Genomic DNA, 16,574 nt, shown 5'->3' with positions numbered 1-16,574 from the left:
ATAAAAATCAAAATACAAATAAGTCGATATAGAAATTTTTATTTTCAACCAATCAACCGTTCAATTTTTTTGTTACGACTGAGATCGTTAGCCTAATAATTAAAGAACGATCCAAAGGTTCGCTGACCAATCGTTAAGGGATCATACATGCATATTATATGCATATAGGTCGCAATTTTTAAACCATGTAAACAGTACTTTAAGTATGAAATTTTTGTGTGTAACGTCGTTCAAGCAACTGGGAGCAATTTTGAAAAATATTGGAAAATCTGTGCACGTAGTTTGAACTCTGATCAAAGATCTATATTAGAAGAGGACGCAGATCGAAACATCAAGGAATTAAGTACAAATGACATCGAATAAACGTATGTCGATGGAATTTATCGCTTCTTTGTGAAATTTGCGAATGGCAACGAAGAAGAAAGATCGAGGAATAACACATGTAGGTGTGCGCAAAACATTTTACATTCATTAGAGATTAATACGCTCTAGATCCCATATCGCCGTCTTAAATCAAAGGTAAATTTATTCTTAGTACGTATGCGTGTACAACGATAAGAACGTTCTTTCTTCCAATAGATAGGTATCGTTTGAAAAAATGCCGCCAATGAAATTTAGCGCAAGGAACCAGCGACAGAGGGTGCAATAATCGAACATCGCTTGAACACACGGGAGTTTCTAGACCCTGTACGTAATCGCGTGTCCACGCACGGTGAACGCTAGCACTCGTTTGCTAGACGGCCGGCTAGCAAAACGAGTCGATTTCTCCTGGTGCGCGATATCTGGTGGTAAGAGGTGGAGGAGACGTTACTCGTCGAGAAGCTCGAGGGTATTATCGAAGGTGCTGAATACAAGGGGACCTTGTGGTAATTGCAACGACGGCGGCAGCGACGGCGGTGGCGGCGGCGGCGGCGGCGGCATTGTCCTGCTTGTTTTGTTGTCTCTCGCTAAACGCACAGGTGGAAAAGAGAAGAGGATATCGCGTTATCGAGGAATCGAGGAGTGACGGTGGAGAGCGAGACGGTGTGTACGGCTCAAATAGAGAGAAGACTGGTGGTGTGCCGTGCACGAATGCCCATAGGTGTACCGTAAAAGACAACAGCAAACGTCGCGTAAAAGGGAGAAAGAAAGAGAGAGAGGGAGAGGTGGAGTGAAGATTCGGAACGGTGTGACGAAAGAGAACGACAGGAACGAGACGAGATAGGATAGGAACGAAGACGGAAAGGAGGAAAGAAAGAAGGAACGGTGGAAGAGGAAGAGGGACGGAAATAAAGAACATCGAAAGGTAGCTAGAGTGTATAGGACAGGAGGTGAAGGAGAGACACAACGACGACGACAACGACGACGACGACGACTACGACGACGACGACGACGACGGCAACAACGACGGCAACGACGACAACGACGACGACAACGACGGCGGTGACGACGACGACGACAACGACGTCGACGACGACCACGACCACGACAACGACCACGACGACGACGACACTGGGTGAGAGAAAGACACACACAAGGCACGTTAAAGTGCGTGATCCAAAATGGCGCTGAACCAGGACGTGGACCAGTTGTCGAAGAGCAATCTCGTGGTAAGGATCGATCAAAATTCAGAATCGGATCTACAAGCGTTATTCGACAGCGTCCTGAAGCCAGACTCGAAGCGTCCGCTGCAAGTGCCACTGCGCATGCGCAATCTACCAGATTCCTTCTTCAATCCACCGTCGACGGGTAGCAAGAGTCCCTCGATCTCGCATTCCCGAGAGAATTCGGCAGATTCGGCGTTCGGTACAGCGGCCGCGGTCGCCGCTGCCGCGGTAGCCGGTACCGGGCCGACACCCGGTGGAAACGCGAGCGGTACATCGGCCACCGGGGCAGCAGGTGCAGCCACCGGTGGAAGTGGGAACAGCGCTGGTAGCGGATCGAACGCCGCAGGTGCGGCTGCGGCGGCAGTCGCGGCCGCGGCCGCGGCTGGCCTCACCGTCGCTCATCCTCGCGCCCACAGCAGCCCGGCCTCTCTTCAGCAAACCTACGCCTCGGCCCAGCAGGCGCCTCAGCACGCGCCCCAGCCGCACGCGCGTCATCACCATCACCAGAAGCAACGCAGCTACGACGTCATCAGTACGGTCGACGACCTAGGTCCCCTGCCACATGGATGGGAACAGGCGCGCACCCCCGAGGGACAGATCTACTTCCTCAAGTGAGTCTACTTACTTTTCTTTTCCTCCTCTTCCTCGCTTTTCCTCTCTTTTGCTTTCTTCTCTCGTCTTCGAGCCGCTTCCTCCCTCCCTCCCTTCCTCTCTCCGTCCATCCTTCTTTTCTATTCCTCCCTTTCCCTTTTCCATCTACCTACCTACCTGCCTACCTACCTACCTACCTACCTACCTATATACCTATCTACCTATCTACCTACCTACCTACCTAGCTACCTACCAACCTACCAACCTACCTACCTACCTACCTACCTACCTACCTACCTATCTATCAACCTACCTACCTACCTAACTAACTAACTAACTAACTAACTAACTACCTACCTACCTACCTACCTACCTATCTAGGTACCTACCTACCTACCTACCGCACCTTTACCAATTCCACGAACCGTCCGACGATGTCTATGAGAGTGGATTTGACGATCGAAAGCTTCACATTAGCCAGATCCTCGTAAGGAATTAGTCGTGCTAGAAGATAGCAAAGGTACACCTAACATTTTCCATCTGATGTCAAAACAGCATTACTGTTTAACGAAATAAGTTTCTATTACGGATTGGAGCAATCCACCGCTGCATGACGGCTGGTTCATATTTTCGCCGCGTCGGGCTCCTACTATATACCTCAAGGCCGTTACTGTCTTTATCGCCACCTCTACTTACTCATCGTTGTTTCTCCGTTCCTCCATTTCTTGGCTGGTGCCTCCCCACTGCGAGCCGTTCGTGTATCCTCGTCATCCCTGCCATCCCGTTTTCTCTCATCTTTCTCCACGGTCGACTCTCCTTGTCAATCTCGAACCGCCTACCCGATACCTCCGGTCTCCCTCTCCCTGGTTCCTCTGCCATCTCGCTCGTTTAACCTGATCCACCTGCGCCGTGACTAGGATTCCCACGTGTCACCTGTCGTGGGAAACGCTCCCCGTGTGCTTTGTCGCCTCGTTCACCTCTTTCCACCCACTTGTCCCCAACGGGGCTCCGCCGTTTCTCTCTTCCACGAGCGTCGTGCCTTTGCTTAACTTCTGTCCATCTTCCTTTTTTTTTCACTTCTTTATTTTTTAAGAAGCACTTTGAAATACCTTTCAACGCGCCACATGTTTTCAGCTTTTAAGCGAAACTGGAATGTCCCTGCACACAGAAATTGATAAAGCATTCTCATTTTTCTCGAATGCTAAAAAATGTTGCTGACCGCAGCGAAGCTAACGGGGGCAGTATTACTACTTTTGGAATTTACGCGTTCACGTGTACCCGACGACGTGTATCGGTCGACCAATCCGACCGTGTTACACTTTTCACGTTGTTTGCTTTCGTGTTCGATTACGATTTCGTTGATCGTGACGGTTGTCACGCCGAGATATCCCACCGCGATAATCGATACGCTTCCCGTTCGATAACGGGTACACCTGCGAACGATGAGACTCCCGCTCATTCAGTCGTACCTGTGCTTTTGTAAATATGCATCGCCTCTCCTCTTGAACGTTCCGATTGAAGAGGGCTTTCATTCGCGTTCCCCGTTTAGCCGGTATTGTTCTTCGCCTCGTTTCCAAGTATTTCTATCTTTCCTTTTTCCTCTACCCTGCCCCCTTCTCCTCTTCGGTTCTTTTTCTTTTCTCTCCGCCGCGAACCAGAAGAGAACGGTTCACAGAGGAGACGGAAAAAACTCGAGAAATTCCCATGTCTCTGTATAAATGCGTCTTCTTTCAGACGGGCTTACCTGAGCTTAGCATCCAAATCGTCTATTTCTGTTTCACCTGCGAATCCTACCTGCTGCTAAAAATCGTGAGAACGAACGCTTAGGCGGGTCGGTTTTTGGGCATACCGAGAACTGCGTTTCACCGTTCGTGAGAATTCCCCATTTGTGTCGTTTAACGCACCCCCTTCGACTCTTGCGCTCAACATCCTCCCGTTCAGCGAGGAACACGAGTTTCCTTCTTTTCAGAAGCGATGAAGAAATTTATTCTTACGAATTCCTATCCGTACGTGTTCCGAAAACGCGTGCCCAACACTTGATTCACGTGCTACGGCTTTTGAGAGGAAAGACACATGAACTTGGCAAATGTGACGCTGCTGAGAAATACCGTTCCGTCTCTCCTCGGGTGAGACTGTTCGCTGGTAAACAATATGTTAGCAAGCTCGAAAGCTGCATCGCCAAGATCGTCGCCGTTCCGTTTAAGAGGAATTTCTTTCAGGGAAATCGTTTCCGTTTACGTTTGGTGATTTCAGCGTGTGAAACTCGAGTGTACATCGTCGCGCGACGAGTCCCGCTCTAGGTAGCATCGTGAAAGTCGTAAAACTCGTCGATATAGGGTATCGTTATCGTATCAAGCTATTCGAAGATAATGTATCCTTGACGTTTCTTTTACAACCATCGTGCCTTTCATTAATCGTTATTTAATCACTCCCGTGCAAATCATACTTAATTATCCCTCGCTTCACCGAGTTCTACGCAAGTGTTACGTAAAAACGTAATTAAACAATCTATCTGGTTGATCTCTCGCCGCAGCTTGTACGCCAGCGGTTTTTCGTAGCAGCTTTTACCATCGATCGCATCGCTCATTTATCCGATACATTTTCGAATCGTACAAAATACTTCCCTAAATTCCCCGTAAATCGGAGGATTTCTTTTTTTCCATCGGAAATTCCTCCCCCGATCTGATGTTGGTTGTAGGTGTTGGCAACGCGTTCATTTGCAATGCAGGAAGCGGAATGAAAAGGTAAAGGAAAGAAAGGAGCGGCTCGACGAATAATTACGTTTGCTCGGGCAGCCGCGTATCGACGAGTTGATCGTTGTTTCGAGTAATGTCCATCGCCTCGTGATCGAACGTAGTAGACATTGTTTCGATCGTTCGCCAGGAGGAAGAAGAGGAGGAGGAAGAGGAGGAGGAGGAAGAGGGTACACGTATATCGGTGGCTGTACGACTGTGGCATCGTTGAATTATCGGCCGTGAAATTAGAGAAAAAGCATGGCATTCTCTGTCGATAGACGTAACACAGCAGGCGCGAGGAGAGTTATGCTCGGTAATGGCCGATGGTAAAAGAAGTGCAGCCAACCGAGAGAGGCACACGGTTGTTGTATTATGCAGTAATGACTGCCGTGACGGCACCCGTGTCTTCTCTCTTATTCCTCTTCTCTCGCGCCGTTCGTCCAATTACCTCTGCCCTGTCTCTTTCTCTCTCTCTCTCTCCCTCATTATCTTTCTCTCTCTATCTCCAAGCTTTTGGATCTTATCCAAAAGTGGGACTTATTAGAATCTAATTTGCGTAATTGAAACGTGATTCGAACCGCGAACAAACTGATTCTTCGAAATCGTTCTAGGAAACGTCGCGTTTCGCGTCTCCCTTGCCCCTTTTTCACCCTCTCCCTGTACCACCGTTTCCTGTCTTCCGCTTCTGACTTTTATTCTATATTCGTCCGCACGCAGAAAATAACTAAGAAATTGGTTCACTGTCTCCGATACGAGGGAAGGGCCTCTCATCGTCGTTATTTTTCTCTCGAATTTTTCAGTTTACCGCGGTTGGCGCGCAACTCTTGCGTTACCTCGCCGGCGTATAATGTTGTACGTTAGTCCCGTTAGCTAGGTTCGCGTATTACATACCAGCGAGGAGGAGCAACTGTATCCCGACGAAACGAAACGAAACGAAACGAAACGAAACGAAACGAAACGAAACGAGACGAGACGAGACGAAACGAAACGAGACGAGACGAGACGAGACGAGACGAGACGGGACGACTTTGCGAACCGGCGGAGGGATTTTTATTTCTTATTTGTTCGCGTTTCATCGACTGGACGTAAACAGCCAGCGGTTCACGCTCTTGCTGAACGGTAGAGACAGCAGAGGCGCAAGGCTTAACGCTCTCTTATCACGATGCGCGTTCGCTAGGCGAGCGTAGGGATGTGTGGTTGCCCGCGCGGCAACGAAAGGTCTTGGCAGCTCGAGAAACACGTTTCGCCGCCAGGTGAACATACGATCGAGAGACGACGAGCAGGCATCCAAGGTTTTCCGTCAACTGTACCATTTGACGAAACATTAGTCACACGAGCGGAGTCACATTTTATCCGTGGAATTCGCGATCGCGCGCGCGAGCGCGAACGCGCCTCGCCAGCCAGTCCATTCTATCCTGTTTACCAAGCTCGGTTGGCGAACGGTGGCGCTCCTCCGACTGGTATCAACTTCTAGCGGGCACGTTCTTTTCAGCTTTTTGGCGGGCAGACGCCTTCCGAGCTGTGCCGGCTGCTACGAGTTTCTCGGAAAACCGGAAAAATCGAACGACACCTCTGCTCTCTCGCTCTCTCTTCCTTCCCTTGCGGCTATTATAGATAACGAGCTCGGAATAGATTCGGATTAGTCAGAATGGCCTGAGAATAGTACACGGCTTATTGCGCGCACACGTGGAGACGGTTCGCTTTCGCACTTTAACCTGTTAACTGAGAAAGTCGGGTCTGCTCGTCACGTGGTATCGCATCGATATATTCGTGGTACGTAATCGTACGCGTGTACCTATGTTTGCTCCCGCGGTCTCTACGTACACGCGTTGCGCACACATTATATCATACTTATATTTGTCAGCGAAGAAAAATCGAGCGTGGATCGCGAGGCAGAGGCCGGACGTTGCGTTGCGTTGCGTTCCGTTGCGTTCCGTTCCCTTGACGCGACGTAGGTCGATCGGGTTGTTTGGAGAACGACCAGCGAACAACGAATCGAACGCCGTTACGGTACATAATCGCGGAGCTGCGACGTTAATTACGATCGATTCCGCGGCTACTTCCTAGAACCCGTCCGGCAATAGAATCGAGCGCGTCGACGAGGTATCCCAGCAGCCCGTCGTGTCGCTTGTAAATTCATTTCGAGGACGTTTAGTATGCATTTTCGAATGCACAGTGAAAGTTGCGCGCGTGCGACATCGGCATCCTGTTATGTTCAGGGTCGGTTCGACAACGCGGACACGCGTTTTCCTCCCCGGCTTTTCCCCCGTCCCTCTGGTCCTCGCGTACATTTTATCTGTCCGTATCGAACGCGCGCGCAGAAGAAAACCGCGCGATCCGAGGGATTCGAATGGAAGGAAAGTATGCGCGTCGATCGGTCGTGGAACGAGGCGGCAGGTTTCCGCGGCGCGTCGAATGGGAATAATCCGTTTTCCCGTTCGGCGCGCCGCGCCGCGCGTCTCGAAAGACGGCCCTCCCCGATAAGCGTAAAGGTAGGGAGCGATAAATAACATTCCTGACGCGAGGAGAACGAGAAACGCAGAGATAAACGGCACACGGGAGTCTTTATTTTACGCGTAACGTCACGTTCGATCTATTTGCGCTCGAAGCACGGCAAAAGATCCGTCGTCGCCTGTGGGGGGATTATTTCGAAAATCGTCGAGAACCGCGCTCTATTTACTTTCGCGTGCACCGATCGATCGATGCGGTTCGCACCGCGCTCGCGTAGGTCGTGCACTTTTCCACGGGGGCGCGCGCGCGCGCGGACATTTTAATACCGTCGAGAGGTAAGAGAGGTGGGTTCTCTCCTCGCCTAAGCACCGGAGGATCGAGGTTTTTACTCGACCACTCTCGGGAGGCTAAAGACCCCGACACACCTGTGTGGACGAGAGAGTCTCTCGGGCTTGCGCGAACGCGAATGCCGGATAGCAGGACAAATCTCCGGGAATACCTCGAACGTATCGAAAGTTCAAGGCAGCGCGAGCGTCCTCGGCTCGCCTTGCTCTTTCGCCGCTTCCCTCGGCTCCTCGGGATTTAACGGTCTCACCGTTTCGTCGAACGTTCGTTTCCCAACGTCTCCGACGTGTAATCGCTTATCGGCCAGATACGTCCAAGTAGGTCGAAACGGGCATCGATTCCTTGATATCCGATCGGAGAGTCGGAGCGGGGCGAGCCGATTGGCTCTTCGATTGGAAAACTTTTGTTTTCGTAATCGCGACGAAAGTTAGGTGTAGATAGAGATAGAGAGTCTGGCTACGGATAAAGAAACTTGTTCACCGATGGGCGCCAGCTCCTATCCGAGCCACGAAACTTCGCGTACCGTTATAGCGTTTGCGATTGGTTCCATAAATAATGCCCGTGTCATGCTAATTGGCCCGTGAACATTGTATCGTTGCGTTCGTACGTAGAGAGTTCTACGCGATTACACGTGACTAAGCGGCGGTGTTTCGCGCGCTACAGTACTTAACGCTTCGGTTACAATTTATGCGCTCCCGAAGCGAAGATTCTCAATTGATACGCAGCGTGTCGCGTCTGAACGCGGCTGAGCCCCGTTCATTCAATGGGGGCCTTTGCTTTCTCGCACCGTCTCCGTATCGACCGTTTGATGCTCGTCGTGCACGTATCGATGCCACCGCTCGCTCGACTTTGAAAGAGAGAGGTGGCGGCGGCGGCGGTGGCATCGTCCCCGCCGATCGGCCTTCTCTCGTCCGTTTCTCATTCAATTCTCGAGACGAGGCTAACCGTCGACCGTCTCTACGTATGGGTACGGTTTAGAAAAACGAAACGGCCGATACGAAACACCGATAAACGTTTCTTCGTGCCGTTTTATCCGGTCTCTCGTGGGTCGTTAAAAGTGTGCGTTAACGGTACTAGGTAGTTTCGGTGATAAAGCCGAGGGACGCGCTCGTCTCGTTCCCTAGAGGAAGGTAGCTTTTCGATGGTGGTGGGAGGGAAAGAGCGACGGTGCTAGAGGGAGGTAACGCGAACTCCACGACGACGACGACGACGACGACGACGATCGCGAGCATGACCACGACGACCAAGACCAAGAGCAAGACGACGACGACGACGACGACGACGACGAAGACGACGACGACGGGAGAGAAGAGCAGGCAGGCGAAAGAGAGCGTCGGTGCGAGAGTGTCTATTTACGAGTTGTCCGGCGCCGTGATGTCCGGAGTAAAAATACATCGTAGTCCGTATGCCGTGCGCCACACAGAAACCCTCTTGTAATTCTCCAATGCTCTCGAGCTGCCTGCCTGGTTGCCTGTTCGCCTGCTTGCCTGCTTGCTTGCTTCCTTGCTTGCTTGCTTGCTTGCCTGCTTGCTTTCCTCCTTCTCTCCCTCTCTCTCTCCCACCGTCCCTCCTCTCGTCTTCTCGCTTCTTTCCCTTGCCTCTACTCTTGCCTCTCGACCGTCTAGTTCTCTCTCTCTCTCTCTCTCTCTCTCCACCTCGGGCTCTCTTGGAACGCATCCAACCGCTCCCGGAGAGACCCGCGACATGTAGCTTTTGGAACACACCGTCGTTCTGTATTCTGCCTTTGCCACCGATCACGAATCTCCGAGATGGATTTTCAATTTATTCCCCCTGCGCCCCGTTCTTCCTCTTCCTTCTCCCTCTCCCCGCCGCTCCCCGCGTACCGATTTTCCTGTTACTTTCCTAACCCGCGGGGAAAAGCCCGTTTCTCCTCAACGTCGAACGCAGGGACTCATCATCGCTTCGAAACCGAGCGATGCCAATGAATCGTCCTCCTCCTTTTCATCTTCCTAAACGACGAAAGATCTCGAGGAACCAGTCGATCGATGGACGATCCGTAAACACGGTTGCGCGGCTGTTGTTCCGGAATCCGTCCGCGCCGATCGAGCGTTCGCGGTGTTCGACGACGAGATCTCGTGGAACGACGCAGCTTCTTAACAGGCCCCCGCGGATCGGATGTAGATCCCGATTCGATAATGCTCTTAACGTTAAAACTACGTCAAACGCGTTCTGTTGCCCCGTGTGGTATTATTAACCGTGTAAGAAGATTTGTTCTCCGCTCGAAAATACCGGGAACCGGTGCGCGTATGATACCGGTGCCGATTTAGACAACTTGTTTATGTCCCTCGCCCGATGACTTAAGCGAAACGCATTAAGTCATCGCGCGCGGAATGCAAACGAGCGACACTTTTTGGCAAAATACAACGATCGGGCACAGTCATCCGCGGGTTCGAGCCCGTGATTCAAGAATCCTCCCCGCCCCGTTCGAGGAATTCTGTTTAGCATCGCGGCCCGGATCGAACGGTTCCCTCGGCACCTTTTCCCGTATCGAATTTTGCCGCTCGAAGACGAATCCGATCGATTGTTTCGCATTCTTTCGCGTTTTCGTTTGTTTGTTTGTTTGCTTGCTTGCTTGCTTTTGCTTTACACGTACCACGAGCACGGTGTCGTGTTTAAGCGCGGTGCGCCGCCGCATATGTTCGGCGGGCGTAGTCTAAAATTTCTTCGGAGTCAGGCAAGGTAGGCCCAGCGGGTTCGCAAAGGTATTCGTTTCACGGAGGTAAATAAGAGCGGCGGTGGCGCGCGGTGTAGTGTTTTCCACTTCCTCCCGGGCTGAAAAATGACACGCGAGTTAAGGTAAATACGTGTTAGAGGTAGTGGAGGCACGAGAGGCGACGGGATCGGCAATCAGAGCCATTAGCCGCTATTTTTGTCGACCGAGAAACGTACTGTTTTCGTGCAACCGAAGTTGTTTCGGACGAAACTGCGGCCTCGGCCTCGTCCTCGTCCTCGTCCTCGTCGTGGTCGTCTTCGTGGTCGTTTGCTCGTCACCGAGTAGCGACCTCACGTTTTCGCTATTCGATTAACCAGGATTATCCTGGTCTCGCGGTACCCGGGGGGAATTGGTTCGACGATCGAGGAACGGTTGGATCATGCTCGAATACGATTCTCAAGGACCCGTGCGTGTGCGCGTGTGTGCAGGCGTCTCGTGCCTCCGCGGCGTGGCGCGGTGCGTATTGAATCCGGATCGAGGTGTGTGCGGTAACTTCTGAAAACGGAGTTCGGGTTCACTGGTACGTGGAAACGGCACGCTACAGCCGTTTGTTTCCGCGAAGCGTTTTAAAATACAATACGATGCAGTCGAGAGAGTGCATCGGTTCTCGATACGCGTGGGGGGGTATCGTTTTTCATAGGCGAAAGATCGCGTGGGCCACGGTTTCGCGATCGTCGCGCTCTTGGCCCGTCGAACGAGACGTATAGGCGGGCGAATCGCCGGGAAATTTCGCGAGGTACAGTTTTATTCGAGGCGAGTTAAAACTCGTGCGCTAACTACCGCTAAGGCGCCTGCTGTTACTCCTTCGCGTCGTCTTTTTGAATGGGACTATTTTTAGAATGCGCCTACTATATGTGGATAACTGTACGTGCCCGTGGCGTATTCAGTTTCTGCACGGGGCCACGCTATACGTGCGAAATAGCACGACGGTCTGAACCTGTTATAATTTTATTTTCCAGCCACCTGACGCGAACCACAACATGGGAGGATCCACGGAAAACAGCAGCGGCGGCGAACGTGGCGGCCGTTGCTGCCGCCGTCGACAATGGGAAATCCACGACCGGCGCCACCAATACTCTAGGTCCATTGCCCGACGGCTGGGAGCAGGCGCGTACTCCCGAAGGAGAAATCTATTTCATTAATCATCAGACACGCACCACCTCGTGGTTCGATCCAAGAATCCGTAAGTTCCATTACGATCGACCCACTCCGAGAATCGCGCGTAGGTCGCTTTCAAAGGTCGCTTATTGTTAGAAATTCACGTCTTCGAGATGTTAGTCACACACGCACACACACACACACACACACACACACGGACGCGTGGAACGCGTTGCGAAGTTTTACCACCGGATATTCATTCAGCCGTTTGTTCGCCGTTTCAGCGACGCATCTCCAAAGGGCTCCGACTTCTGGTGCGATGCTACCACAGAACTGGCTCCAACAGCAACAGCCCGCAGGTGGTGGTATTCAGAGTAACCAAACGTTGCAAGCGTGTCAACAGAAGCTTCGTCTCCAGTCGCTACAGATGGAACGCGAACGTCTCAAGCAACGGCAACAGGAAATTATGCGTCAGGTGAGCGCATCCGGGACCGTTCGGGATCGGTCCCACTCTCTACGACGATAATAACGCGACCTTTTCTATCCGCAGCAAGAGCTGATGCTCCGACAGAGCACTACCGACGCCGCCATGGATCCGTTCTTATCGGGAATCAACGAGCAACACGCCCGTCAAGAAAGCGCAGACAGTGGTCTGGGTCTTGGTTCTGCTTACTCTCTGCCTCATACACCGGAAGACTTTCTTGCGAATATCGACGACAACATGGACGGTACAAGCGGTAAGATATTCTTTCATACGCGTGGCGCTTTCGTTTCTAGCCGATCTAACTCTGAACGTATCCGTTTACAGATGGTGGAGCACCCATGGAAACACCGGATCTCTCTACTCTGAGCGATAACATCGATTCGACCGACGATCTTGTCCCATCGTTGCAGGTATTTATTGGTATCGAATCGTGACGTTACTTAAGAGCACCTACAACGCGTCTCGTTGATTGATTTCATCTGTATCTTCGTAATCTTCTTTTCAGCTGAGCGAGGATTTTAGTAGCGACATTTTAGATGACGTGCAATCATTGATAAACCCCAATACGACGAAACCTGAAAACGTGCTGACGTGGCTGTAGTATGAAGGAATTTAATTGTCTATGACAGGCAAGAAAATTATGAAATCGACTCGTCAAAACAAAAAAACCTAAAAATTACAGATTCTTAATACGTCTAAACTGAATGGAACGATTCTAGAGGATCTTACCAGTAAAGTAACGACTATTCCATTGAAAAAAGAAAAAAAAAAAAGGAAAAAACGAATGCACGTGATGGAGAAAAATTTTAAAGTTTAAGTAGAACGGAGCCTTGATTACAACGCGCTATGCTCAACGTGTACACGAACGTGTAGACAGAAAGATTCGCAGGGTGTCCTAGAAATGTTGATACCGAATCGCAAGATCGTATATTTTATTCGATTTCGTATCGCGAGTTTCTCTGCCGAGGAAACGAGAGGTGGTAAAAGACGGGGTAAATATCGAAGCCTTAAATCCTAGTGTTCATGGCAAGCTTGTCGAGTCTTCCTGATGAAATTTTTGAGAATTATGAGCAAGCCGCAATTAACCGCGAGGGCTTCTCTCGTGGAACCGATGTTTTCGTCGCTCCTTTTACCACCTTGCGCGCGGACTAATCGACGCTATGTTAGAATCGAACGAAGAACGCGATCTTTGGATACCCACTGTACTTCGAGATTTTTAGGGCATCTTGTATGTAAATGGAGAACGTATTCGGGTCTTTCTCTTTCTCTCTTATTATTAGAGTGTTTGAGTGTTACGTATGTTTGTATGCGTGTATGAGTGCATTTGTTCCCCAAACATTTTGTATATAAGTTTGTATTTCTATACTAAAGCATTGTACGAGAGGGAGCGAGAGAGAGGACTGAATATTACCGATAAATAATATTTAATATGCGTACCGCTCGGGTGGGTCGATGGAGGAGAGAGAGAGAGCAATTGACGATGAAAGCTCGATATACTTCCCGATAGTATGGAGTAGACAAGTAAATTGTTATTTAATTATATTTATATCACGTTGATTTACAAGAGTAATCTGATATCATGACATATCAGATTTTTAAGATATCATAGATCTCGCGTGTGATTTAAATTTAAAAGGGAAAAAAAGAAGCACCATACCTGATGCGTTCACGGGATTTCAACGTACATTGAAAAATCGTGAAAGAGAAATGCGAATTAAGTGCAATTATTGAGATGCTACGAGAACGCTGCGCGCATGGCAGAAGAGATGAACGAAAAAGAGGGTATGATGTTTGTTCGATAGATACGATACTATATTCGATATTCATCGATTCGTGTAGCGTGATCTTTATTACAATCTTTACGGAAGCAACGGCAACGTCTAAAAGTATCGAAGCATTTTTAACACACGGACGCTTGTCTATACTTTCAAGTTGGCATACGGAGCAAATCGTATTACGCGTATGATTCAGATTCGAAACAGATTTCTTCGAATCGCGTGTCCAAAGTATGTATGTATGTATATACATCTATAGATGTACACGAACACCCACGACACACACACACACACATACACACGAATTCACACGTACACAAAAGAGACACACACACAGCAAACGAATATGCATACATATACACTACAATCAAGTGTCGATAATGCTCAGACTATTTTACAAGCGATATGCTTAAACGAAGTGCCTTTTCTTTGCAATCGATTAGAACGACGATACCGATCGTCATCTTTTAAAGCAATAACCGTCCAATACGAGATGTTTTATGTGAACATGTGGTAATTGTTAAAATAGGCAAACACGTTTTTAGACCCTTTTTAAATATTTCGAAGAGGGGAACACAAAATGAATATATATATTTTTTTTATATATAAAGTCTATACTTGTTACGAATTGCAGATATTGGTATTTTGAAAGCGCTGTTAGATTGTAAAATTCTCTTACGTTTTATACTACATACAGTTATATAATGGAGATTACAAAAGGAGAGTATATGATATTTATAGATTATCTTTAAATATCTTTTTAGCCTTAAGGATTTTTCGCGTTCTTCCTTCCCTTCTTGTTTCGTAGGGCAAGAACGACGAAAGAGAACAAGAGGCCGTCAATCTTGTACTTTGTCTGTTTCTCGTGAAACAATCCGTAGCAATTGGTCATCTCCCGATTAATCAAAGCGACTCGGCGGTAAAGGAAGGAGAAGAAGAAGAAGAAGATGATGAAGAAGAAGACGAAGAAAAAGAAGAAGAAAAAGGAGACACGCGTCAACGTATATGTATTTAGTTACACGGCATTGTATAAGTCCATACACACGTCGTAAGAAGAAAAAACGTGAGAAATTAAAAGACGGAGGTTGACGTAACAACGATTTTTCGTTAGTTTTCGAAAGAACGCGGCGATCACGTTCGGTAAATGGCGTACCCCAGTGATAACGATCACGCGATCGCCATTGTATCCGATCGATAATCTGTTCCACGTTTAAAGAACAACGAGAAAACGAAAGATCAATTTTATTCGATTTTTTTTTTTGGTTCGTTCGGTTCGCTTTTAATTAATCGGAACGTTGCCACGTTGGTCGTGAAATTTTCATAATCGTCGAATCGTCGCGGTTACGTCCGCCGACCTTGTTCGCGCATCGAAGAATCATGGCAATTTTATGTCGATCAATTCGTAGAAAGGAGAAGAGGATAAGAAGAATATGTATGAAATCGGAATCATAGTCTCTCCTGACTTTTCCCGCAGTAAGGAAAAGTTCCGGAGATGCGGATTAGACTTTCGTTTTATCGCTGTTATTCGCACCCGGCTCGTTTTATCGTTCCCGTTTTCGGGACGCCGGCTGTGCGAGTACCGCGAGTATTCAACCTCTTTCTTTTTATTTTTTAATGAATTAATAAAACGATCATGTAATATTCTTTCGATATTTTGTGTTACTATCTGTATTATTCGAGCTGAATCTTGGAAAGCGATCGCTGTACAGTGGTTACGTGCAACGACACGAAACACGGTAGACTCGATGCACGTTTTCATCCGCGTTAACAACAGCGCACAGAAATCAGGGGAATCAATTGTGTGAACGCTATTATCGCGATCTATTCTTCCCTCGAATCCGAACGAGTGTTCGCTTCTTCTTTTATCTCCATCGATCCTTCTCGTCGGGTGCGTTCGAATGTTTCTTCGGCTTCTCGAGGCTGTCGAAGCGTGATAGTTTGGCGGAAAGGGTTAACGAGAAGGGGACACTCGTAATTCCGAGCGAAATTCATGGCCGCGTTAAACGATCGAGGGACTAATCGCACGCGATAATTTCGTACCGTTTCGAGCCATTTGATCGCGGATGTCTACCATGTTTTCTGTCTGGTTCACGGTTGGCGAATGTGCCCGTATTGTAACGCGAAGTTCTGGTACGAAACGCGAGGATGTATCCTTCGTACGCGATTCAGAAAAGTTACCCATCTTAACGACGTCACGTTACTCTCGATGCGATAGCTTCCAGGCGTGTCAGGTCAGATACATGTAATGTATTATTTTAATTGCTAGTTAACGATAATATTAATAATTACCATACCGTATCTTGCTTTTAGTCTAAACTCAATTTAGTTGTTACGTTCGGGGTGGGACACGGGGGTAGGGGCGGGAGGGTGGGCTGGGTATTTTACGGGGGAGCATCGCGAGGGAGGCGTAGGACCTCTTGCAAAGTGCCTTCAATTTCAAAATGCGGCGACACGAAAGCTGAATAATTATCGCGGGATGATCGCGCGTTCGTTGATTACCGGTCGAATAACAGAAACAGAACAAGAAAACAAGAACTCTAAAGACTCCCCTTTAGGTGGCGTATCCATAATATCTGAGATTATAATTACAAGAAGCAATTAGTTGTTTAATATCAGTATTTAAATATGCTCATTGGCAATAATTTGTGACGTACATTTTTATATCGGTAACAAGTGCCTTAGTAATAACGATAATGATAAATATATTGTTTACTTACGTACTGACAAACGGTGTTCATTTTCTCTTTCACCTAATTCCCCTCTGACTTCCCTCTG

At 48.8% G+C, this 16,574-nt stretch overlaps 1 protein-coding gene across 2 annotated transcripts; it reads left to right on the top strand.

The window, feature by feature from the left end:
- Positions 1 to 687: 687 nt before the first annotated feature.
- Yki (Transcriptional coactivator yki) lies at positions 688 to 13,659 on the top strand. Of its 2 annotated transcripts, none has more exons than XM_076897145.1 (6): positions 688 to 2,197; positions 11,402 to 11,625; positions 11,825 to 12,015; positions 12,091 to 12,277; positions 12,349 to 12,444; positions 12,530 to 13,659. In XM_076897145.1, the coding sequence occupies exons 1-6, from the start codon at positions 1,542 to 1,544 to the stop codon at positions 12,544 to 12,546; spliced, it is 1,371 nt and encodes a 456-aa protein (XP_076753260.1). In that variant the 5' UTR covers positions 688 to 1,541; the 3' UTR covers positions 12,547 to 13,659. The 2 variants fall into 2 exon arrangements, with proteins under 2 accessions (XP_076753260.1, XP_076753259.1); XM_076897144.1 differs by having other exon boundaries at positions 690 to 2,197; positions 12,349 to 12,434.
- The last annotated feature ends 2,915 nt before the right edge of the window (positions 13,660 to 16,574 follow it).

This window comes from Xylocopa sonorina, chromosome 6, assembly GCF_050948175.1.
Source record: "Xylocopa sonorina isolate GNS202 chromosome 6, iyXylSono1_principal, whole genome shotgun sequence".
NCBI classification, from domain to species: Eukaryota; Metazoa; Arthropoda; class Insecta; order Hymenoptera; family Apidae; genus Xylocopa; species Xylocopa sonorina.
This window is presented reverse-complemented; position numbering and strand designations above follow the sequence as displayed.

Coding starts and splice junctions, on each gene's coding strand:
- Yki (XM_076897144.1), top strand. CDS start 1,542: ATGGCGCTGAACCAGGACGTGGACCAGTTGTCGAAGAGCAATCTCGTG. Junction 2,198..11,401: donor GGACAGATCTACTTCCTCAA/GTGAGTCTACTT, acceptor TTTATTTTCCAG/CCACCTGACGCGAACCACAA. Junction 12,016..12,090: donor AACAGGAAATTATGCGTCAG/GTGAGCGCATCC, acceptor TTCTATCCGCAG/CAAGAGCTGATGCTCCGACA.